The sequence below is a fragment of the Dendropsophus ebraccatus genome, chromosome 4 (genome assembly GCF_027789765.1).
Source record: "Dendropsophus ebraccatus isolate aDenEbr1 chromosome 4, aDenEbr1.pat, whole genome shotgun sequence".
NCBI lineage: Eukaryota > Metazoa > Chordata > Amphibia > Anura > Hylidae > Dendropsophus > Dendropsophus ebraccatus.
In genome coordinates, this window is record NC_091457.1 from 100,109,486 (window position 1) to 100,130,607 (window position 21,122).

Genomic DNA, 21,122 nt, shown 5'->3' on the forward strand with positions numbered 1-21,122 from the left:
AGCCTGGAACTAACTAGTCCTGGCTATTACCGTAAAACATGGTATATAGGAGCACTGCAATTCCTAGTGCTGATAGTGTGACTCCATTTCAGTGAAGTGCTGATAGCGTGACTGCAGTTTTTATGTTGTAAGCAGAACTGCAGCTGCTAACTGCTAATTGGGAACCATTCTATCCTGGGGAAAGTCTGATCTCATAAAGTCAGACAAAACTTATCAGGGAGACATACCAGATGACTGGGGTGGCAGACTAGACAGGTATTGTCACATGACCCGGACTGGGGTGGTAGACTACACAGTTATTGTCACATGACTGTAAAGGACAAAGTTGGGGAGGTCTGATCGGTATCACATGACCACATAGAACAATGAAGGGTTTGCCTGTTAATGTGAATATTGCTGCGACACCCCCACTCTATGGCAACAACCAGTATAAGACGGGGCTTAGCACAAGCTAGTCACCAACCCGGCAGCAGCTCATACCGGAAGTAGTAATGTGACGTGGGCGCCACCCGGAAGTGATCCGGAAACACGTGCGGAGAGATAAACATGAGCCCGGAGCCGAAGAGACGCAAGGTGCCGCATTATCATTCTGCTGTTACTACGGCACTGGTTACATTGTACGTACTCAGGCTTTTCTTTATTGGGATTTCTTTCTGTGCAGGTGGAAGATGAGGAGAATGGTGTACTCCAGCATTTCCTCCAGTGGTGTGATAACGTCACCATCCAGCTTAACCCTAAGGTGAGCAGCAGAGGAGAGGGTTGGGGGTCTGATATGTATTGTAGGGGGTCTGATATGCTCAGCTGCACCTTCTCCATGAATGAGTGATAGTTGTGCAGAGGACAGTGACAGTATATGCTCTCTAGGTGTACATCAGCAGCCAGCACTCCGTCTGGCAGTATGGGATGCTGACACATGAGGATCTTCCTGCAGGAGAAGTCATTTTCTCTGTTCCCCGCTCTGCCCTTCTGTCCCAGCACACAACCAGGATCCGGGATCTCCTGGAGAAAGGTACTGCCTGTGACATGCTAGCGCTAACTCCTCACCTGCATTGTACCCCCATCAAAGACAAAAATATAAAACACTGCAAGCAGATTTTCTTTGTCCACTGAAATCCTGCTAAATAAACAGACACCAGAATGGAACCTGACAAACCCTGTTAAAGTGAATGGGATCTGCTGGTGTCTGTGGTGCAATGGACTGTCTGGCTCTATTTTTGTGCACTGAACAAACTGTGACTGAGGTCCTAGATGGAGCCTTTGAACACAGATGGGAATTCAGCCTGATAGCGGTATAGCCCCAACATTAATGCATTCAGGTATAATAGAACAGTCTGACACTTTGGCCAACAGGTACAATGATGGTGGTGGAGACACTGTCAGTCGTGTTTTGTGACTTGGATTTGTGATTTATTTCTCCCTGTGCCACAGAACAGGACAACTTGCAAAGCCGATCTGGTTGGGTTCCCCTTCTTATCTCTCTCATGTATGAAGCCACAGACAAGTGTTCTCCGTGGGCCGCATACTTTGGACTGTGGCCCCATCTGACTCCCCCTGATCTGCCCATGTTCTGGTGAGGACATTTGACTATTGAGTATAGCGTAGGAGCAGACAACCATCAGTATCTCAGGTCACTGAATGAACCCTGTTGCTGAATTCTTCATAGGTCTGAGGACGAGAGGCTGCAACTGCTGAAAGGCACCGGTGTGACTCAGGCTGTGAAGAAAGACCTGGAGAACATAGAGCAGGAATACAACACCATTGTGCTACCATTCCTCAGGAGGCACTCCAATATGTTCTGTCCTCAGAAGCACTCCCTGGATTTGTACAAAAGGCTGGTGGCATTTGTCATGGCGTACAGGTGAGGGGTGCTGATCATCAGTGTCATGTACAAATTTATTGATAAAGTTGAGGTGAGCGTCCAAACATCGAGTGAGGCTCTGTGGAAACATACTCTGAGCCCTACCTTTAGCACATACACCAGCATTAGCTCCAGGAATTAAGGTTAAAGAGGATTTACCACCAGGTACATCCCCCCCCCCCTTAATCTGAACCCACTAATCAAACGGCGCCATCACGGGAAAACTGGTGCCGCGGTCCGTTTTTCGGACCGCAGCCCGATTTCCGTGCACAGCGCCATTCTATGCACGGGAACCGGCCGGGCTGCCCCCAGTGGGAGGGATTTCCTCCCCTGTATGACGTGGCTCCCTTGGAATGAACTGAGCCGCGTCATACAGGGAAGGGAATTCCCTCCCACTTGGGGCGGCCAGGCCTACCTCCAGCGCTTGAGCACCGGCTGGTTCCAGTGCATAGAACGGCGCCGTGCACGGGAACCGGACCGCGGCACCGGCTTCCCTGTGCTGGCGCTGTTTGATCAGTGGGTTCAGATTAAAGAGGATGTACCTGGTGGTACATCCTCTTTAAGTATATCTATAGTGAACCTTACAGAGGTCTAGAGTGTAATTTTGGCTTATATAAGATATGCAATGTGCACAGAGCTTACAGTGAAGACAAGGAACTGAGCACAGATGTATTGATAGGGTGAGAGGAATTTTCAGTCCGCAATTTGCATTCGTCCATATTTTTTTGCAGATCCATAAAAAGTACTTGTAACGAAATGGGCAGTATGATTACACGTTATGAAGTTACCTCTAGTGTCCACAAATTACAGACAATCCAGTACACATCTGTTGGGGTGTCTCATGGATCTGTAAAATCACAGACATGTGAGCTGCTTCCTGTCCAATGGAGCAGGAGTTGGATGCAGTCATAGGGCAAGGAAGAAAGCTCTGATTTACCCTCACATGGTACAAATAAAAATTAGAGTATGGTGAAATAGATCCATAGATGGAAAATAGGTAATAATAGTCATGGGCTTCGAGGAAAAGCAATTACTAGTTAGAAATTTGTTTATCACTTTTTTTTTTATTCAAATTTTTTGCGCCATTCACCATGTGCTTTTGATAACTCTCTCCTGACCCACAACATACAGTTATGTCATGGGTCGAGTAGGGGAAGTATGACATAGGCCCAGCAGCTATCTGTAGCCGTTGCCCAAATAGTAATGAATAAAATCAGAGAACTGTTTTGATGGAGTTGATGACCAGCAACTAAACAATTTGTACCTACATCATTGGTTGTCCATGGAGTCTGATATGCACGTTCGCATGCTAACCGACTGTCACTGCAGCTCAAGGCCATCTTTGCTAATGTGGTACCAACAAAAACCTACAGACCACAGTGCAAATGATCCCTCCCACAGCTCTGTGTTGAAAAAAGTTATAGCAGTAAGAACTTGGTAATAAAGAGTTTGTGTTCACTTATCTTTTACAGTAAAACAAAAACTACCTAAATTTGGTATTGCTGTATTAATACTGACACGAAAAAATGGATTGTCCCACAAACTTGCGCAATTGATTTTTTTCTTAGTTTTGCCTTATAAATGTTTTTTCCTAGCTTTGTAATATACTCTATGTATTCAGGTCTGAAGATCATCTTATCAGTCTTCCTATTTCATAAACTTATTACTCCACAGCTTCCAGGAGCCGCTGGAGGAGGAGGAGGATGATGATGATGATAGGAAGGACGTCCTTTCCCCAATGATGGTTCCAGTGGCTGATTTACTGAATCACATTGCGCATCATAACGCACACCTTGAGTTTACACCAGTGAGTTTTTTTTACTGATATTTTTGCTCATATTGAGGCATTGTATTTGGATGAACAGCATGTTACCTCTCGTACCAGGAATGTTTGCGAATGGTGACCACACAGCCGGTAATGGCAGGAGATGAGTTGTTCAACACTTATGGAGAGATGGGAAACTGGCAGCTTCTGCATATGTATGGATTCTCAGAGCCATATCCCAACAACAGCAATGAAACAGTTGAAATCCCAATGGTGACTCTAAGAGAGGCAGCTCTGCTAGGTATGTGGTTTAGGCTGCAGGATCTTCATGCAGTTCTGCTGTAGGGATCTGTCTCATCTTTCCTCTACTACCAGGATTAAAGTCAGAAGAAGAGAGGAAGCGGGTGCAGGAACGCTGGGCCTTCCTTTGTCACATGGATGTGGTTGGGGAGGAAGGAGCTTTTGTATTTGGCTGTGAAGGGGTATTGACAGAAGATGAGCTTAGGATGTGTCTTAAGGTAAGTTACCTCTGGCAGAGCACATTGCAGGCATCTTACTATATTGCTGCCTAATATGAAGTAAATAGAACTTACACTATGTTCACACTCTATTCTCCTGGTTGTTTTTTGAGCTGCAGGGGGAAAAAAAATGTCATTTACATGTCCGTAATTGTAGATCTCTGCATTGAAGATGGGATAAGAGCCCTGTACACACATAAGGACGTGTCAATTGGGCTTTTGAAATGTATTTGTCCTGTGTTCGGTCCACAATTGCCGACTACGGACGTGAAAATGAGGCCTTAGAGCTGGGATGAGAAACCTTCAGTTCTCCAGCTGTTGCAAAAACTACCATTCCCATCGTCATATTACAAACTTTAAGAGGAGGTTTCCCTTACTTCACACCCATTTACATGAAGTCTCTTTTAGATGCTGTGTATGTCTCCTGAGGAGTTTGCAGATTACAAAGAGAATGATGGCTGGGAGGATGATGAGGAGGAGGAGACACTGAGTAATCAGGAGATTTCACGCCTACCACCCTCCTGGCGCAAACTCATCCATCAAACTACAGAACTTGTCCTTAAGGGATACACTAATGACTTACATAGTGACCAGGCTGTTTTAGATGATGAAACTGTGTATGCAAAGCTCAGTTTGAGGGAGAAGTATTCCCTCCATGCACGGTATGGACAGAAGAAGATATTACACAGTCTTCTGCAGCTGACACACTGTGAAGAAGGTCTTTCATCTTCCAGGAATAGATGACTTTGTGATTTGACGGAGCACAGAGACTGAGGAAGGGGGACTGTTCTGTGCTCTAGTACATCTCATTATACAAACCGCTAAATAAAGTATCTTGATTATCTAACATATCTGATGAGTAGTGATGTTGCCTGCTGTGTAATAAATCTGATACCAGGAATGGTAATGTCACTGCTGTATAATCTAGGTGACCGCTGGAGAACAGTGATGTTATTGAACTCTGACAGACGTCTTGTCTAGTATACTCTGCAATAAAATACATGAGTCACTGTGTAGCTATTGAAAGTTTCTTTGTGGTATGTAAATATACCCCCATGCTACCTATAAACACCAGGATCTTAGGGTCCATTTACACAGAAAAATTATTGGACAGATTATCTGCCAAAGTTTTAAAGCCAAAGCCAGGAATGTATTTGAAAAGAAGAGAAATCTCAGGCTTTCCTTTATGACCTGATCTCTGTTTATAGTCTGTTCCTGGCTTTGGCTTTAAATCTTTGGCAGATTATCTGTTAGATAATCTTTGTGTAAATGGACCCTGAGTCTCATAACTATATAAATATTTGCAGCCAATACAGCCCAACAGATTTTCTAGCCTTTTCTACATGAAGGCTCCTGACTATGTGTTCGCATACCTTGTAATACTCTATTCTACCATTTATTAATACTGCTGCTTTTTACATTATACTTAAGCTTGTGGATGATGCGAAGAAATGCACATTTGCGTGCTCACTGTAACATATCAAATTTCTATATATACACAAACACTGCAAAAATAGTGTCTGATAAAATGCCAGACAGTTATGGGCACATGACCTTATTGCTTTGAGCTGTCTGACATCTACATCTAAAGAATGAAGGGACGCAAGAAACTGGGTTAGGCTAGAGCAGTGATCAGCAGTACAGGTGCAAAACTCAGCCAGCAGCAGGCTCAGTATAGCGCTGCTGTCCCTTGTGTTTTACACATATGTCTAGGAAGAATGCACACAACAGCAAGAAGAAAAAACTGAAAACTTTATAGGAAGCTATACCCAGCAGATACTTTACATATTATAAAGCTGTGCTGAGGGCGAGCAGCATACAATCGTCGAGTTCACTGGAGTGAGAATGACATGACCTTATTTCCACACTTACAACATATTTCCTCTGCACTGAAACGGGTGAGAAGATCAGAGTCTTCAAACTCATCCAGGACCTTCTGCAATTGAGAGAACAGAAAAGATAATGAGAAGTTGTCAAAACCCCACCTACATCAATGCTGACAAATCTTTATTACAACAGATGTCAAAGCCATGCCACCACCTGTCATTTGTGTTTTACCTGTAGTTCCTGCAGACAGGCCCCCTGAAAAGATTTAGTCACGTCACCCACACACCAAGCGAGACTGACATGGAATGAGGGATTCTGGAGAGGGAAAAAGGCATTTACTGTGAATTATTTAAGGTTAATGTGTGGACACCATAATTTAGATAAATTTAAAAAAACAAAATCAGTCTCTGCTATGATCTGTGGCCTAGCCTTCCATTGATAGGGTGCAGATTTAAAGTTGCACTCAAGGTAGCTAAAATAATTCAAATTATCTTCTTAATGGAATGAAGTGTAATGAAGATGTAACGTTGAACACCATAAATACTCTGAATGGCTGAAAAGGCAAGTTTAAGCTCTAGTGTATGGCTCTCTTAAAAAGGTTGGTTTAAAAGAAAGCAGCCATGTTTTTCAGATTCTGCACAAACACCACACGTGTCCACAGGTTTTATGTGGTATTGCATCTCAACTCTTTCTGAGCAAGAACGTCGGAATCCCACCGTGCTCAGTGTGCTGCTTTGAGTGAGAGGACTATGTACTATGTGTGTGAACAACTTAAAATGACAGCTGCTGTTCCCGCAATAAAAGCCGCAAATTGAAGACACAAACATTAACGTATTTTTCGGACTATAAGGCGCACTTAAAATACTATGATTTTCTAAGAAATTGTAAGTGCGCCTTATATATGGACCGGGACAGCTCCGGCCTCCATGGCGCAGATAGGCTGTTGAGCTCACATCTCCCCGCCACACAGCACAGCGCTCCCTCACCTGGACTCCATGGCCATGGCTCCGCAGGCCTGTCCTGCTCTCCCGCTGTACCGCTCTCCCTGCTCTCCGCAGCCCGGATACAGGCTTAGGCATAGGCTTCAGGCATAAACTTTCATTCAATAGCGCCACCTAGTGGCCGGAGGTTATAGAGCAACACTGTACTGTACTGAGGCTCCTAACTATGGTGGCCACAATGCTCCATGCAGAATTCTGCCAACCCTGCATGGTGCATTATGGCCACCATAGTTAGGAGCCTCAGTACTGTGACATAGTAAGGAGCTTCAGTAAATACAGTACTGTGATCAGCAGGTGACATAGTAAGGAGCCTCAGTAAGTACTGTGATCAGCAGGTGACTTACGTTTTTTGTTCGTTCAAACTTATACGCTGTAATGCGGTGCGCCTTATAGTCTGGTGCGCCTTATATATGAACCTAGATGGCTTAGCAGGCTAAAATTGAAGGTGCGCCTTATAGTCCAAAAAATACGGTAATTTGATTATTTTTATTATTCTATACAGTGTGTGAACCAACAACTGTTGTTTCCATAGACTTCAATGGAAATCATTTAAGATGAAAACAATGGCCGTTGTTTTACAGCATGTGAACATGGCCTTAAAGAAGTTGGGGTGGGGGTCTGACCTGGTAAAAAGTCTCCAGATTAAATTCTTGTAGAGACTTGTCTACTTCTGACACAATCTCAAGGAGTTGCTGGTGTCCAGTCACTACTTCCAACCCCAAGAATGACCTGTAAAGAGACCAGTAAGAAGTCATAGAAAAGGATAACTTTCTAGGTAAAGTAACAGTAAATACAGACTGGCAGACACTTAGTGATGCTGAATGCCTAAGGGACAAAGCTGCACACATATTACAGTCCCTCCTCCTCTACACAACACAGCTAGACACATATTACAGCCCGTCCTCCTCTACACAACACAGCTGCACACATTACAGCCTGCCCTCCTCTACACAACACAGCAAGATATGTTAAAGCCTGCGTTCCTCTTCTACACCACAAAGCTGCATACATAACAGGCAACCCTCCTGCAGTACACCACATGTCCTGAAACACGTCAGACCACCCTCCACTACACCACACAACCAGACATCATAGGCTGCCCTCCTCCTTGACACCACACAGAAGAATACATCACAGCCTGCCCTGCTCTTCTACACCAGGGCTTCTCAAATCCAGTCGTCAAGCCTTACCAACAGGCCATGAGGATATCCCATACAAAGGACACCTGAGAGAATACCTGATGCACGAAGTATAATTATATCACCTGTGAAATACTAAGGGAATCCTCAAAACATGACCTGTTGGTGAGGACTGGAATTAGGAAGCACTAGTCTACACCATATCATTTATGTCACACAGTCAGACACATTGTAGGCTGGCCTCACCTGGTCTTCTCTTTGTTCACATAAACCTTTAGCTGGTCAGCCACACATAGGAACCTATACAGAACAATGGCACAGATCAGGGTCAAAGCAGGAAAATCCTTGATTACCCTTTTGTCATGAGTGGGGTGCAATGCTATCAATCTTGCGCTGAATAAACCAGCAGTTGACACCAACCAAATGGGCTCTTCACTTCTGCAAGTGAAAAGCCAACTATTTGTTGCGCCCTTCCTTCATACACTGACCGGTTCACAGAACAAAGCCTTTCCTTGATTGACTGGACAAATGGATTAATCCAGTGATGACGGAGGATAACAGTCTGTGATAGGCTGATGTGGAATTCCTCCATTTTATTCAGGATGATGCCGTGTTTCCTGGCTACAGACATCACCTCCTCCAGCATCTCCAAAAATTCCTCCCGGGGATGAACTGAGAGACAGGAAAAAACGGTAAAGACAGAAGACCATGCTGGCTCCATATATAACTGCAAACTCTAAGTGTGGGCGTAAGGAGTATCACTCAGTTTTTTAATTGCAAGTGGAAAGTAGAGGTATTCTTGTCAGAAGATTATCCACTTGGTAGACAATGATCATAGAAGAAATGCTCGTAATCTTTGATGCAAGTGCTGTTGTGCACAATTTTATTTTGGCATAAAGTGTATTCACAGACATAAATTCCGACGTTTCGGTGGTGACACCTTTTTCAGGGGTCTATGAACATGAACAAATATATATACAATGAGACATGGTTACAGGGTAAGTAACGTGCACAGGGCTATGATAAAAAAAGTGGGGAAGGTTGGGGAAGTGGGTACAAGACTTATAGGGAAGGTAACATCATATATGACATATAGTACATAAATATAGTCATAACAGTGGAAGCTGGTTGGAATATGTAGAGGCTGATGACAAGAGTAGGCAGAGGATATTCCATTGCTATGAGGAAATATACAGGTATTAGTATAGGTCTATTCACATTTTGTATCAGCAGTAGCAGGGCAAGATTAGTACATAAATGCATGCAGCAAGAGTGCTATAAGACATAGAAAAGAGTTGAAATCAGATAGATATTAGAGTCAGGGTAGAAGTACAGTTTATGGAAATACCTGTGTGGCTAGCTGCAGTGTATATGGCTCGGTAGTAGGGGTCTGCTGTAGATGAGGAGAGTAAAGAGTGAGGTGGGTTATAGCTTATAATGCTGGTAGTGTGGGGTCTATGGTATGTAGTAGTTACCTGGTTCGTAACGGGAAGTCCAGGAGATGTGGAAGGTTGAGTGCCGGACAATATGGCTGCAAAGGAATAGGCCGGTAAGATAGCTATATTGTGAGGGAAGTAGGCAGGGCGGGGTGGGATATTTACCCGCGTTGACACCATGCAGGGAACCGGATCCGGCGGAGCTCTGTCGCGCATTGATGACGCGGACGGCATGACGTCCGAGCGTCTTATAGGGTTGGCGCATGCGCGCTGATGCGGTCTAGTGAATGCGTGCGTACCTACTGCGAAGGCGCAGTGTTACGTGATCGGGGGCGGAGAGAAGGCGGGCCTGGACTGCATTTGGGATGTCTCATGTATGGGAGGCGGAGAGAGGCTATGATGCGTGGCTAAAGTGTAAATTAATAAGACTAGCAAATGGGAGGCTGTGGTACAAGGGATACATAAGAACAATATAACGTAATAGGGAAGGGGAGGAGCGGTGACCATAAATAATGTAGAGAGCAATATAGGAGGGGGAACATAGAGCAATATAGAGAGAGGGAAAGAGCCGTAGATATAAGAAGGTATAATGAAGGAAGACATGCATCATAGAGATGATACTATTTACTAGATGCCCATACTACCTGTACTGGATGTATTGGATTCATGGTCTGACCTATGAGAAAGTAAATATGAATATGGTGAATCCGCACAATATGACAAATAAAGCATGATTGTATACACATATAAACACATGAGGTGTTGTTATTAGTAGAACAGTTCGTATTCTCTGTTCAGTCCGTTGGGTTCCAAGGTCCCAAGGGTGTGGATCCAGAAGGCCTCACGCTCTTTCAGTCTCTGGATCCTGTTTCCACCTCGGCGAGCCAAGGGGATTTGTTCGAGTACTTGAAAGCGTAGTTGAGAGATGTTATGTCTGGTCGTGATGAAGTGGGCAGGTATAGGTAGGAGTGTCTTAGCACAACGTATGGTGGACTTGTGTTGGGAGATATGGTCCCTAATATGCTGTGTTGTCTCTCCCACATAGCCCAAGCCACATGGACACTTAATAAGATATACCACATAGGAGCTGTCGCATGTGAAGTATCCCTTCATAGGGAACTTTTTGCCTGTATGGATGTGTGGCAGAGGGTCCCTTGGTGACAGAGCACTGGTGACAATGTAGACAGGGGAATGTGCCTTTCCGTTTTGATGCAAGGAGGGTTTGTCTACTGGTTTTAGTAAGGAGACCGATATCAGCCTTAACTAGGCGGTCCCGAAGGTTGGGAGGGCGTTTGTGACACATGAGGGGTGGTTGCTGGAATTCTGTAATATCAGGATAAGCTTTGGCAAGTAGGTCCCAGTGTGCTGTTATGTTCTTCTGTATGCGTGGTGAGAACGGGTGGTAGGTGTTGACGAATGCCACCCTCAGAGGTTTGGGTTCAGTTGTTCTGGTATTGTGAATGGTCATTGTTCTGTAGGTACCTGTGGTGCTAGGTGGGTAACCCCTGTTGGCAAATTTGTCGGCCATCTCTCTAAGTCGTGATTGTCTAGTGTTGTCGTCTGATACTATCCTCTGTACCCGACAGTATTGGGATTTGGGCAGCGAGTTTTTTACTGATCGTGGGTGACAGCTGGTGTAATGAAGGAGACTATTCCTATCTGTAGGTTTCACATATAGGTCAGTGCTAATATGCCCTGTAGTGTCCTTGGTGACCTGGGTATCGAGGAAGTTGATGGTTGTAGTGTCAGAATGGATGGTGAATTTAAGGCCTGGGGTGTGGGTGTTGATGTCATTGAAGAATTGTTTCAGTGTGTCATCGGTGCCTGTCCAAATGCAAAAGATATCATCTATGAATCTTTTCCAGATTCTAATGTTGCAGCTTAGGGGGTGTGTATACACGACATCGTTTTCAAACTGGGCCATGAATGCATTAGCATACGGAGGTGCCACATTAGAGCCTATCGCGGTCCCGGCTATCTGCATATAGTACTGATCCCCAAAAAGAAAGTAATTTTTGGTGAGGATGATGTGTAGTAGTTCTAAGCAGAATTCTTTCTGGTTGTGTGTCAGGTTGGTCTCGTTATTTAGAAGGTTCCTAGTGGCTTGTAGTCCCTCAGTGTGTGGGATACATGTGTACAGACTACATACGTCCAGGGTTACTAGGATGCTTTCAGGAGATACTGGGCTGCTGTTCTTGATGTGAGTCAGGAAGTCAGAAGTGTCGAGTAGAAAGGAGCGAGTACATCTGATGATAGGTGTAAGGATTTTTTCCACAAACTTGGCTAGAGGTGATAAGATAGAGTCAGTAGAGGCAACTATAGGGCGCCCAGGCGGTGTCTGTAGGTTTTTGTAAATCTTGGGCAGTGTGTAAAAGACAGGTGTCACTGGGTGGTGGTTGATGAGAAATTCCTGTAATTGGGAGTCAATGGTGTTGTTCTGGACGTATTTGTCCAGTATGTTGTGAATGTCCTGTCTGATGTTCGGAGTGGGATCTCTGTCTATGGGGATGTATGTGTTGTTATCGTTGAGTTGTGAGTGTATTTCTGTTATGTAGTAAGAGCGGTCCATGGCGCCGCCCTTGTCAGCTGGTTTGATGATGAGTTCTTTGTCTTTAGTTAGTGAGTTTAGGGCCAGGCGTTCCTGATGTGAAAAGTTATGTTGCAAGCGATATTGTCCCTTCCTGATGTTTGTGATTACACTCGTAATGTCTCTCTGGACCAGTGTAATATAGGTTTCTATTGGATGATGGTGTCTCGGGGGGTTATACGAACTGGGATTACGTAACCCAGTCTCTTTCAAGGTAAACATGCCTAATGGTGCGGGTCTCTCTGTGTTGGTGTTGATGTTCTGGAAGTGTACTTTGAGGCGTAGTGTCCGAAAGAATCGGTTAAGTTCCTGTTCAAGCTTAAATGTATCGAAATTGGGTGTTGGGCAGAATGAGAGACCCTTCTGTAGAAGGCTCATTTCCGTGTGTGTTAGAGTCTTGGAGGAGATGTTATAGACAAGTGGGTTGGTTCCTACCTGGGAACGCGTCTGTATCCGATTCGTCGCCCCCCGTGTGGTGGTTCCTGGGTTGGTCCTGTTGCCCCTTCTGTTACGGTTGTGGGGTCCCTGGAAGGACCTCCCTCTGTGCGAGCCGAACTCGCTCCCTGAACTTGATGAGGCTTGTTCTTCTGATGAATAATGTGGGTATCTGGTTGAGCGTGGGCGTTGGGGAAGCTGTTCCTGCCATTTATATACCTGGTCCCGCATCATAGCCTCATAGCCTCTCTCCGCCTCCCATACATGAGACATCCCAAATGCAGTCCAGGCCCGCCTTCTCTCCGCCCCCGATCACGTAACACTGCGCCTTCGCAGTAGGTACGCACGCATTCACTAGACCGCATCAGCGCGCATGCGCCAACCCTATAAGACGCTCGGACGTCATGCCGTCCGCGTCATCAATGCGCGACAGAGCTCCGCCGGATCCGGGTCCCTGCATGGTGTCAACGCGGGTAAATATCCCACCCCGTCCTGCCTACTTCCCTCACAATATAGCTATCTTACCGGCCTATTCCTTTGCAGCCATATTGTCCGGCACTCAACCTTCCCCCGAATCTCCTCGGGCTTCCACATCTCATGGACTTCCCGTTACCAACCAGGTAACTACTACATACCATAGACCCCACACTACCAGCATTATAAGCTATAACCCACCTCACTCTGTACTCTCCTCATCTACAGCAGACCCCTACTACCGAGCCATACACAGGCATTTCCATCACCTGTACTTCTACCCTGACTCTAATATCTATCTGATTTCAACTCTTTTCTATGTCTTATAGCACTCTTGCTGCATGCATTTATGTACTAATCTTGCCCTGCTACTGCTGATACAAAATGTGAATAGACCTATACTAATACCTGTATATTTCCTCATAGCAATGGAATATCCTCTGCCTACTCTTGTCATCAGCCTCTACATATTCCAACCAGCTTCCACTGTGTTATGACTATATTTATGTACTATATGTCATATATGATGTTACCTTCCCTATAAGTCTTGTACCCACTTCCCCAACCTTCCCCACTTTTTTATCATAGTCCTGTGCATGTTACTTACCCTGTAACCATGTCTCATTGTATATATATTTGTTCACGTTCATAGACCCCTGAAAAAGGTGTCACCACCGAAACGTCGGAATTTATGTCTGTGAATACACTTTATGCCAAAATAAAATTGTGCACAAGAGCACTTGCATCAAAGATTACGAGCATTTCTTCTATGATCATTGTCTACTAAGTGGATAATCTTCTAACTGCAAACTCTGCCCTCCTACCACTTACACACTGCATACGCGTAAGATGCCCAATTCCCTCGCTCATGACGGAAGCTACGGACACGTCCACCATGTTTATTGATGTCATCGTGGTACTCAATGTCTGGGTCTGAGAACATGCTCAGTATAGCTTGTGGGATGGGGAGTGGAGCTGGAAGCCTGCAGACACAAGATATAAAAGTCAGAAGAGGATTTTAATGTGGTATAAAATAGTCACGTATCCATATAATAACAAGACTATGTAATAATGTAACAGTAATACATGCATAGTATTAACATGACTGTATAATAAAAAAATTGTTTTTAAAATAAATGCAGAGATAGAAATGTTGGATTGCTGCAAGGCTCGTCATAAAGTTATGTCCCAGGCAGATATATGTAATGAGCCCTCAGTCTTGTCTGATATACTACTATAGATAGATAGATAGATAGATAGATAGATAGATAGATAGATAGATAGATAGATATTAGATAATAAAGGAGGACTCAAGTGCCACATGTTAGGCCTTGTTACTGTGCCACAATGGTGGAGACAGCAAACACGAGACTTCCAAAAGGCCATCTCCAAAGACCCTGGTATTAGGGATGCACGATGCACCGAAATATCGATACTACTATCGATATTTCGGGCAAAAAAACGATTTGATACGAGGATTCCCTGGTATCGAATTCTTTATGTTAACCGGCGCATGGAATATACCGCGGAAAACATTGCGGGCGGCAAGACGAAGGCCTGCTATGTGTTTATTCAGTTACCGGCTTCCTCCCTGCTGCGGTTTGCTATTGTCCGCCGCCCCCCTGCTGCTAAAATTTACCTGATTCGCCGAACTTGTACTCCTATTGCCCGCCTCTCATACTCCATTGGATGCTAAACTTGCCTAGTCCTAGTTACTTCCGTGGTCACAAACTTCACCACTTTAGGCTGCTGCCCCAGCTTCTCCCTGTTCCTGTGCAGGTTCAGCCCTTCCGTTTTAACCTTACTGAGATCGTGGATCGGAGCATGCATAGAGGATGTGGAAAGCCAAACACAGCACAACTTTCCGGCAGCTCTATTGATCCTCTGTGCATGCTCTAACCTCTGCCCCCATCCCCCCAAGGGAGCTTTATATCGCCACCTCGGCTCCTTTGTGGCCACGGGATACAGGATCTGGAGAGCCGAATACAGCACAACTTTCAGAGTGTGCATAGAGGATGAGTAGAGCTGCCCGCAAGTTGTGCTGTATTCGGCTCTCCAGATCCTGTATGCACGCTCCTATCTACGATCTCTTACAAGTAGAGTTCAATAGGAAAACCCCTGTAACCATTTAGATGCCGCTTTCCAAAACTAACAGCGGCATTCAAATGAAACTGCTGTGTGTTGGTGGTGGTGTCAGCATCCTGCAAGTGCTGGACATCATAGTAACGTGGGGGTGACTGGGGGATTGGCTCTGGCTATAGGGGGGATGTAACCTGAATATTACCCTCTCACATGGGAGCCGGTTGTGCTGCCTTCATTTTATTAGAAGAAACTGCATTCCTGTGCAGACACCGTCTAGGGAGAAACCAAACTTCATCAGGGGGTCTGAAGATAACGCTGCAGCCGCCAGACAGGTCCACATGACATAAATCATTGGCCTGTATGTGTGTGTGTGTGTTTCAGCGGCGTTCTCCGTAGCACAGGCCGTGCTTCCCGGGCAGTGTGGTGACCTGTGAGTCCTGCCCAGCCTGTCTGCGTCCTCCCTCCTCCTTAGTCTCTGGTGCAGCGTCCAGGATCCCATGCTGTAAGCCTAATGATTCTTTTCTCCTATCTATCTATGTCCTATCTATCTATCTATCTATCTATCTATCTATCTCTTCTTTCTCTCTGCCCCCTCTATCTATGGCAATGCAGTGTCTGAATATTCTGTGGCAGTCTCCCCCATGTATTTTGTGCCAACCCTGGTGCCATGTAAAAGGACTGCTGCAGTGCCACAGTATATACAGACACTGCCATCTCAGAGTATATACAAACACTGGGGGATGGGGGGGGGCATAGGAACATGGAGAATTTAGCTGAAACAAAATAGCGCCAGTGTGGCTTCCAAAAAAAGGCGTGTCAATTATCGTTACCACTGCTACATGTACGATTAACCACGACATTGATTTAGGCCAATATCGCCCAGACCTATATATTTCCAATAATAAATAAAGGTCCCTTCGCCTTTTCCCACCTTAGGATATCACAGCAGAGTTTATGGATCCCATTCTGGCAGTCAAATCTGAAGCGATACTGATTTCAATTAAAGCGACTCTGTACCCACAATCTGACACCCCCCCCCCCCCAAACCACTTGTACCTTCGTATAGCTGCTTTTACTCCAAGATCTGTCCTGCGGTCCGTTTGGCAGGTGATGCTGTTATTGTCATAAAAAAAAAAATACTTTTAAAATTGGAGCTCCGTGCCCTATGGGCGTATCTGTGCGTATCTGGGGGTCAGGATTGTGGGTACAGAGTCGCTTTAAAGTCTATGGCACTCCATTCTGCTGCAACAATATAGAACAATAGCCCTGTAATTTAACTGATTTGGATGCCCAGCAGACTCCTGCCTGTTTCTCCAAGTTCCCTGCTTTTTGACAGCCTGCTTAGCCAATCACTGGCTGCGCAGGAACATAGCCGTGATTGGCTGAGCGGGAGGTCAGTGAGTAGGGACCCTGGAGAAGCAGGCAGGAGCCTGCTGGGCATCTAAATCAGTTAAATTACTCAGTATTGCAATGGACTTTACTGTGAGACTCAATGTGCTGCAATACGCTATGTGTGAAGGCACCCAAATGGTCCCTACCATTCACACATACAAGATCTGCTGCACATTTAATGCTGCAGATATTAATGTAATTGAACAAAGGAATCACATCATGTATGTGTAAATGGATCCCAAGGGAAACAGAAACCCACTCACTGGCTAAGGCCTTAAAATGGAATCTAACCTGCTGATAACCCCCTAGTGGGCACAGGGGGTATGTCCCCAGTTGTGCCCAATAAGCAGTTAGGAGCACTGTGGACGTGGCTACCACAACTCCAAGCACCGATCTGGCCTGACCCCTTCATTGATTATCATTAGAGGGGGTGGGTTGGCCAAGTGGTGCATCCCCGCTCCCCACATGGCAATCTGCCTCCGGCAGCCTGTCCCCCCTGATTATCATCAATTGAGTGGGCCGTCACAGAACGGTGCTTGGAGGGGCAGTAGGCACAACCCCTGTGCTTACAGGGCACAATTTACAGCACAGGAACATAGAGACCAGATCAACCATTGTCAATGCAAGACTGTTTGTAGTTTTCAAGCCAATAAAAATTTGGTGTTGAAAAATTTGGCAAAATCTTTCATTGTGGTTTTTAAAAAATTACTTTTAAAAGTATCGAATTAGTATCGGGTATCGAAATTTGATAGTTGGTATCGGTATCGAAATTAAAATTCTGGTATCGTGACATCACTACCTGGTATCCCAGTTTCAACAGCATGCAATGTTATGAAGAAGTTTACCAAGCACGGAACCATAAAGAACCTCTCTGGACATGGAGGAGGAGAGGAATTTTGACAAGAGAAGTCTTTGAAGATTGGTGCAAATAATGGAACAAACACGTCAAACATTCACAAACCTAAACGTGGAATAGTCTGGGGTCATGGTTACAACAAGTACCATATGCCGAACACTTGTCATATAGGTGTATATTGGGCATTTGTATAACTTTTTTTGGGGGGGGGGGGGGGCAATACAATACTTTAATAAAAATTTTGGCCGGACTTCTCCTTTATGGGCGAAGACCAAGAAAGAAACCATTGCTGAAGAGAATACATAACAAGAATGACTGATCTTTGCCAGAGAGTACCTTGACAAACCACTATTCTTCTGGGAAGGTGTTTTGTGGGCAGATTAAACAAAAATCTAGCTTTTTGGCATTGCAAAGCAACACTTTGCTTACAGACGGCACAATGACGCTTATAGGGGAAAGGACACCCTACCAACAGTTAAGCATGGTGGAGGATCCATAAGGCTGTGGGGTTGCTTTACTGTGTCTGGTTTCTAGAGGCCTTGAAGGTATCACAGGACTCACGAAATCAAGAGAATTATCAAGGTTTTAGAGCAAAATGTCCTATCCAGTGTAAGAAAACTTGGTTTTAGCTGAAGACCATGGGTACTCCAGCAAGACAATGGCCCAAAGCACGCATCCAAAAGTACACAGGAATGGTTGAAAAAGAAAAAATGGACTGTTTTAAAATGGACAGTAATAAGTACTGACCTAAATCCCACTGAAGATCTTTTGATTGAGCTAAAATCTGCCATTGGGGGGGAAAAAAAATCAAAAACTATCTGGTCTTCTACACAAAAAGTAGTTTTCAGTCTCCAGTCGCTTTTTCTGACTATTATATGTAAGGACACGCTTTATCCATATTAGTTATCTGCTTGTTTTTCTTTCTTTAATCTTCATTTTTTAGGGGGACAGCATTTTATGGTGACATTTTGGGGGCTTCAGAACCAATTACCAGTTTTCCATAGAGTTTTGGCCTCAACATACAATATTTTCAACATACAATGATCGTCCTGGTACCAATAAATATTGTATCTTGAGGGACCACAGTACTCCAATGCCTGCAACACTTCCATACATTACGCCTGTACCAGCAACACCTATAATAACACAACAGTACCAATAACACCTCCATACTTTATTATTATTAGTAACACATCCATACTACAGCCGTAGCGGTACCACGTCCATAGAACAACACACTGGTGAGAGTAACACATCCATATAATACTACAGCACTACCAGTAATATGTCCATATAACAGCACACCGGTGAGAGTAACACATCCATACTGGTAACACGTCCATATAACAGCCGCACCGGTAACACGTCCATATAACAGCCGCACCGGTAACACGTCCATATAACAGCCGCACCGGTAACACGTCCATATAACAGCCGCACCGGTAACACGTCCATATAACAGCCGCACCGGTAACACGTCCATATAACAGCCGCACCGGTAACACGTCCATATAACAGCCGCACCGGTAACACGTCCATATAACAGCCGCACCGGTAACACGTCCATATAACAGCCGCACCGGTAACACGTCCATATAACAGCCGCACCGGTAACACGTCCATATAACAGCCGCACCGGTAACACGTCCATATAACAGCCGCACCGGTAACACGTCCATATAACAGCCGCACCGGTAACACGTCCATATAACAGCCGCACCGGTAACACGTCCATATAACAGCCGCACCGGTAACACGTCCATATAACAGCCGCACCGGTAACACGTCCATATAACAGCCGCACCGGTAACACGTCCATATAACAGCCGCACCGGTAACACGTCCATATAACAGCCGCACCGGTAACACGTCCATATAACAGCCGCACCGGTAACACGTCCATATAACAGCCGCACCGGTAACACGTCCATATAACAGCCGCACCGGTAACACGTCCATATAACAGCCGCACCGGTAACACGTCCATATAACAGCCGCACCGGTAACACGTCCATATAACAGCCGCACCGGTAACACGTCCATATAACAGCCGCACCGGTAACACGTCCATATAACAGCCGCACCGGTAACACGTCCATATAACAGCCGCACCGGTAACACGTCCATATAACAGCCGCACCGGTAACACGTCCATATAACAGCCGCACCGGTAACACGTCCATATAACAGCCGCACCGGTAACACGTCCATATAACAGCCGCACCGGTAACACGTCCATATAACAGCCGCACCGGTAACACGTCCATATAACAGCCGCACCGGTAACACGTCCATATAACAGCCGCACCGGTAACACGTCCATATAACAGCCGCACCGGTAACACGTCCATATAACAGCCGCACCGGTAACACGTCCATATAACAGCCGCACCGGTAACACGTCCATATAACAGCCGCACCGGTAACACGTCCATATAACAGCCGCACCGGTAACACGTCCATATAACAGCCGCACCGGTAACACGTCCATATAACAGCCGCACCGGTAACACGTCCATATAACAGCCGCACCGGTAACACGTCCATATAACAGCCGCACCGGTAACACGTCCATATAACAGCCGCACCGGTAACACGTCCATATAACAGCCGCACCGGTAACACGTCCATATAACAGCCGCACCGGTAACACGTCCATATAACAGCCGCACCGGTAACACGTCCATATAACAGCCGCACCGGTAACACGTCCATATAACAGCCGCACCGGTAACACGTCCATATAACAGCCGCACCGGTAACACGTCCATATAACAGCCGCACCGGTAACACGTCCATATAACAGCCGCACCGGTAACACGTCCATATAACAGCCGCACCGGTAACACGTCCATATAACAGCCGCACCGGTAACACGTCCATATAACAGCCGTACCGGTAACACGTCCATATAACAGCCGTACCGGTAACACGTCCATATAACAGCCGTACCGGTAACACGTCCATATAACAGCCGTACCGGTAACACGTCCATATAACAGCCGTACCGGTAACACGTCCATATAACAGCCGTACCGGTAACACGTCCATATAACAGCCGTACCGGTTACATGTCCATACAATAGCCATACCGGTAACATGTCCATATAACAGCCGTACCGGTAACATGTCCATATAACAGCACACCGGTGACAGTAACACATCCATATAACAGCCGTACCGGTAACATGTCCATAAAACAGCACACCGGTGACAGTAACACATCCATATAACAGCACACCAGAGTACCATATCCATATAATAATCTTCTGGTACCAGTACATATAATAATATAATGATCCCAGCACAAGAGTATGCTAATACTGCAGCATGCTGACTGGGCTTACTGGTGGGGTGTACCTACTGGTGACCATCTCTGCTCCATCCCACAGGTATACTTCTTCTGTGTGAGACTCTTATGTGTGGCAGATCTAATACATCCTGCACAATAGGCTTACATTGAGGAAATGGACCGAAGGAGTGCCCACCAAACTATATTCAGCCATGATCCCAACTACACTGGTAAATGGAGGCTAAACCAGCAAGTAAATGAGGCCACATAATACAAGTCCTTATCAGTACTATACTAAGGGCTGCGACCCCTGACATTATACCGCCCATAGAGGGCGCCACACCTCCCGGGGTCCCGTCACACACCCGCTCCGCTGCGCGGTTTCCCCCTCATCCTCGGAGCTGCTGTACTCCACGAGCGCCAGCCTGACGCTGCCCCGGAAGTTGTGCTCTGCTAGAAC

The 21,122-nt window shown here is 45.6% G+C and overlaps 3 protein-coding genes across 5 annotated transcripts; 1 reads left to right on the forward strand and 2 right to left on the reverse strand.

Moving 5' to 3' along the window:
- The first annotated feature begins 475 nt into the window (after positions 1-475).
- On the forward strand, positions 476-5,157 carry SETD6 (SET domain containing 6, protein lysine methyltransferase). The gene is made up of 9 exons (XM_069968639.1): positions 476-573; positions 662-739; positions 865-1,009; positions 1,429-1,570; positions 1,664-1,858; positions 3,533-3,665; positions 3,744-3,924; positions 3,999-4,141; positions 4,550-5,157. Exons 1-9 carry the CDS (start codon positions 547-549, stop codon positions 4,883-4,885), a joined length of 1,380 nt encoding a protein of 459 aa, XP_069824740.1. The 5' UTR covers positions 476-546; the 3' UTR covers positions 4,886-5,157.
- A 719-nt stretch (positions 5,158-5,876) lies between these two features.
- USB1 (U6 snRNA biogenesis phosphodiesterase 1) lies at positions 5,877-21,111 on the reverse strand. 2 transcript variants are annotated; one of them, XM_069966412.1, is made up of 7 exons: positions 21,028-21,111; positions 13,872-14,023; positions 8,597-8,780; positions 8,355-8,408; positions 7,593-7,698; positions 6,200-6,283; positions 5,877-6,077 (listed from the first exon to the last, which is right to left on the reverse strand). In XM_069966412.1, the coding sequence occupies exons 2-7, from the start codon at positions 13,981-13,983 to the stop codon at positions 5,973-5,975; spliced, it is 645 nt and encodes a 214-aa protein (XP_069822513.1). In that variant the 5' UTR covers positions 13,984-14,023; positions 21,028-21,111; the 3' UTR covers positions 5,877-5,972. The 2 variants fall into 2 exon arrangements, with proteins under 2 accessions (XP_069822513.1, XP_069822515.1); XM_069966414.1 differs by having other exon boundaries at positions 21,006-21,094.
- Positions 9,228-12,861, reverse strand: LOC138788498 (uncharacterized). 2 transcript variants are annotated; one of them, XM_069966410.1, is made up of 3 exons: positions 10,189-12,861; positions 9,584-9,639; positions 9,457-9,501 (listed from the first exon to the last, which is right to left on the reverse strand). In XM_069966410.1, the coding sequence occupies exon 1, from the start codon at positions 12,837-12,839 to the stop codon at positions 10,608-10,610; it is 2,232 nt and encodes a 743-aa protein (XP_069822511.1). In that variant the 5' UTR covers positions 12,840-12,861; the 3' UTR covers positions 9,457-9,501; positions 9,584-9,639; positions 10,189-10,607. The 2 variants fall into 2 exon arrangements, with proteins under 2 accessions (XP_069822512.1, XP_069822511.1); XM_069966411.1 differs by lacking the exons at positions 9,457-9,501; positions 9,584-9,639 and adding an exon at positions 9,228-9,286.
- Positions 21,112-21,122: the final 11 nt, after the last annotated feature.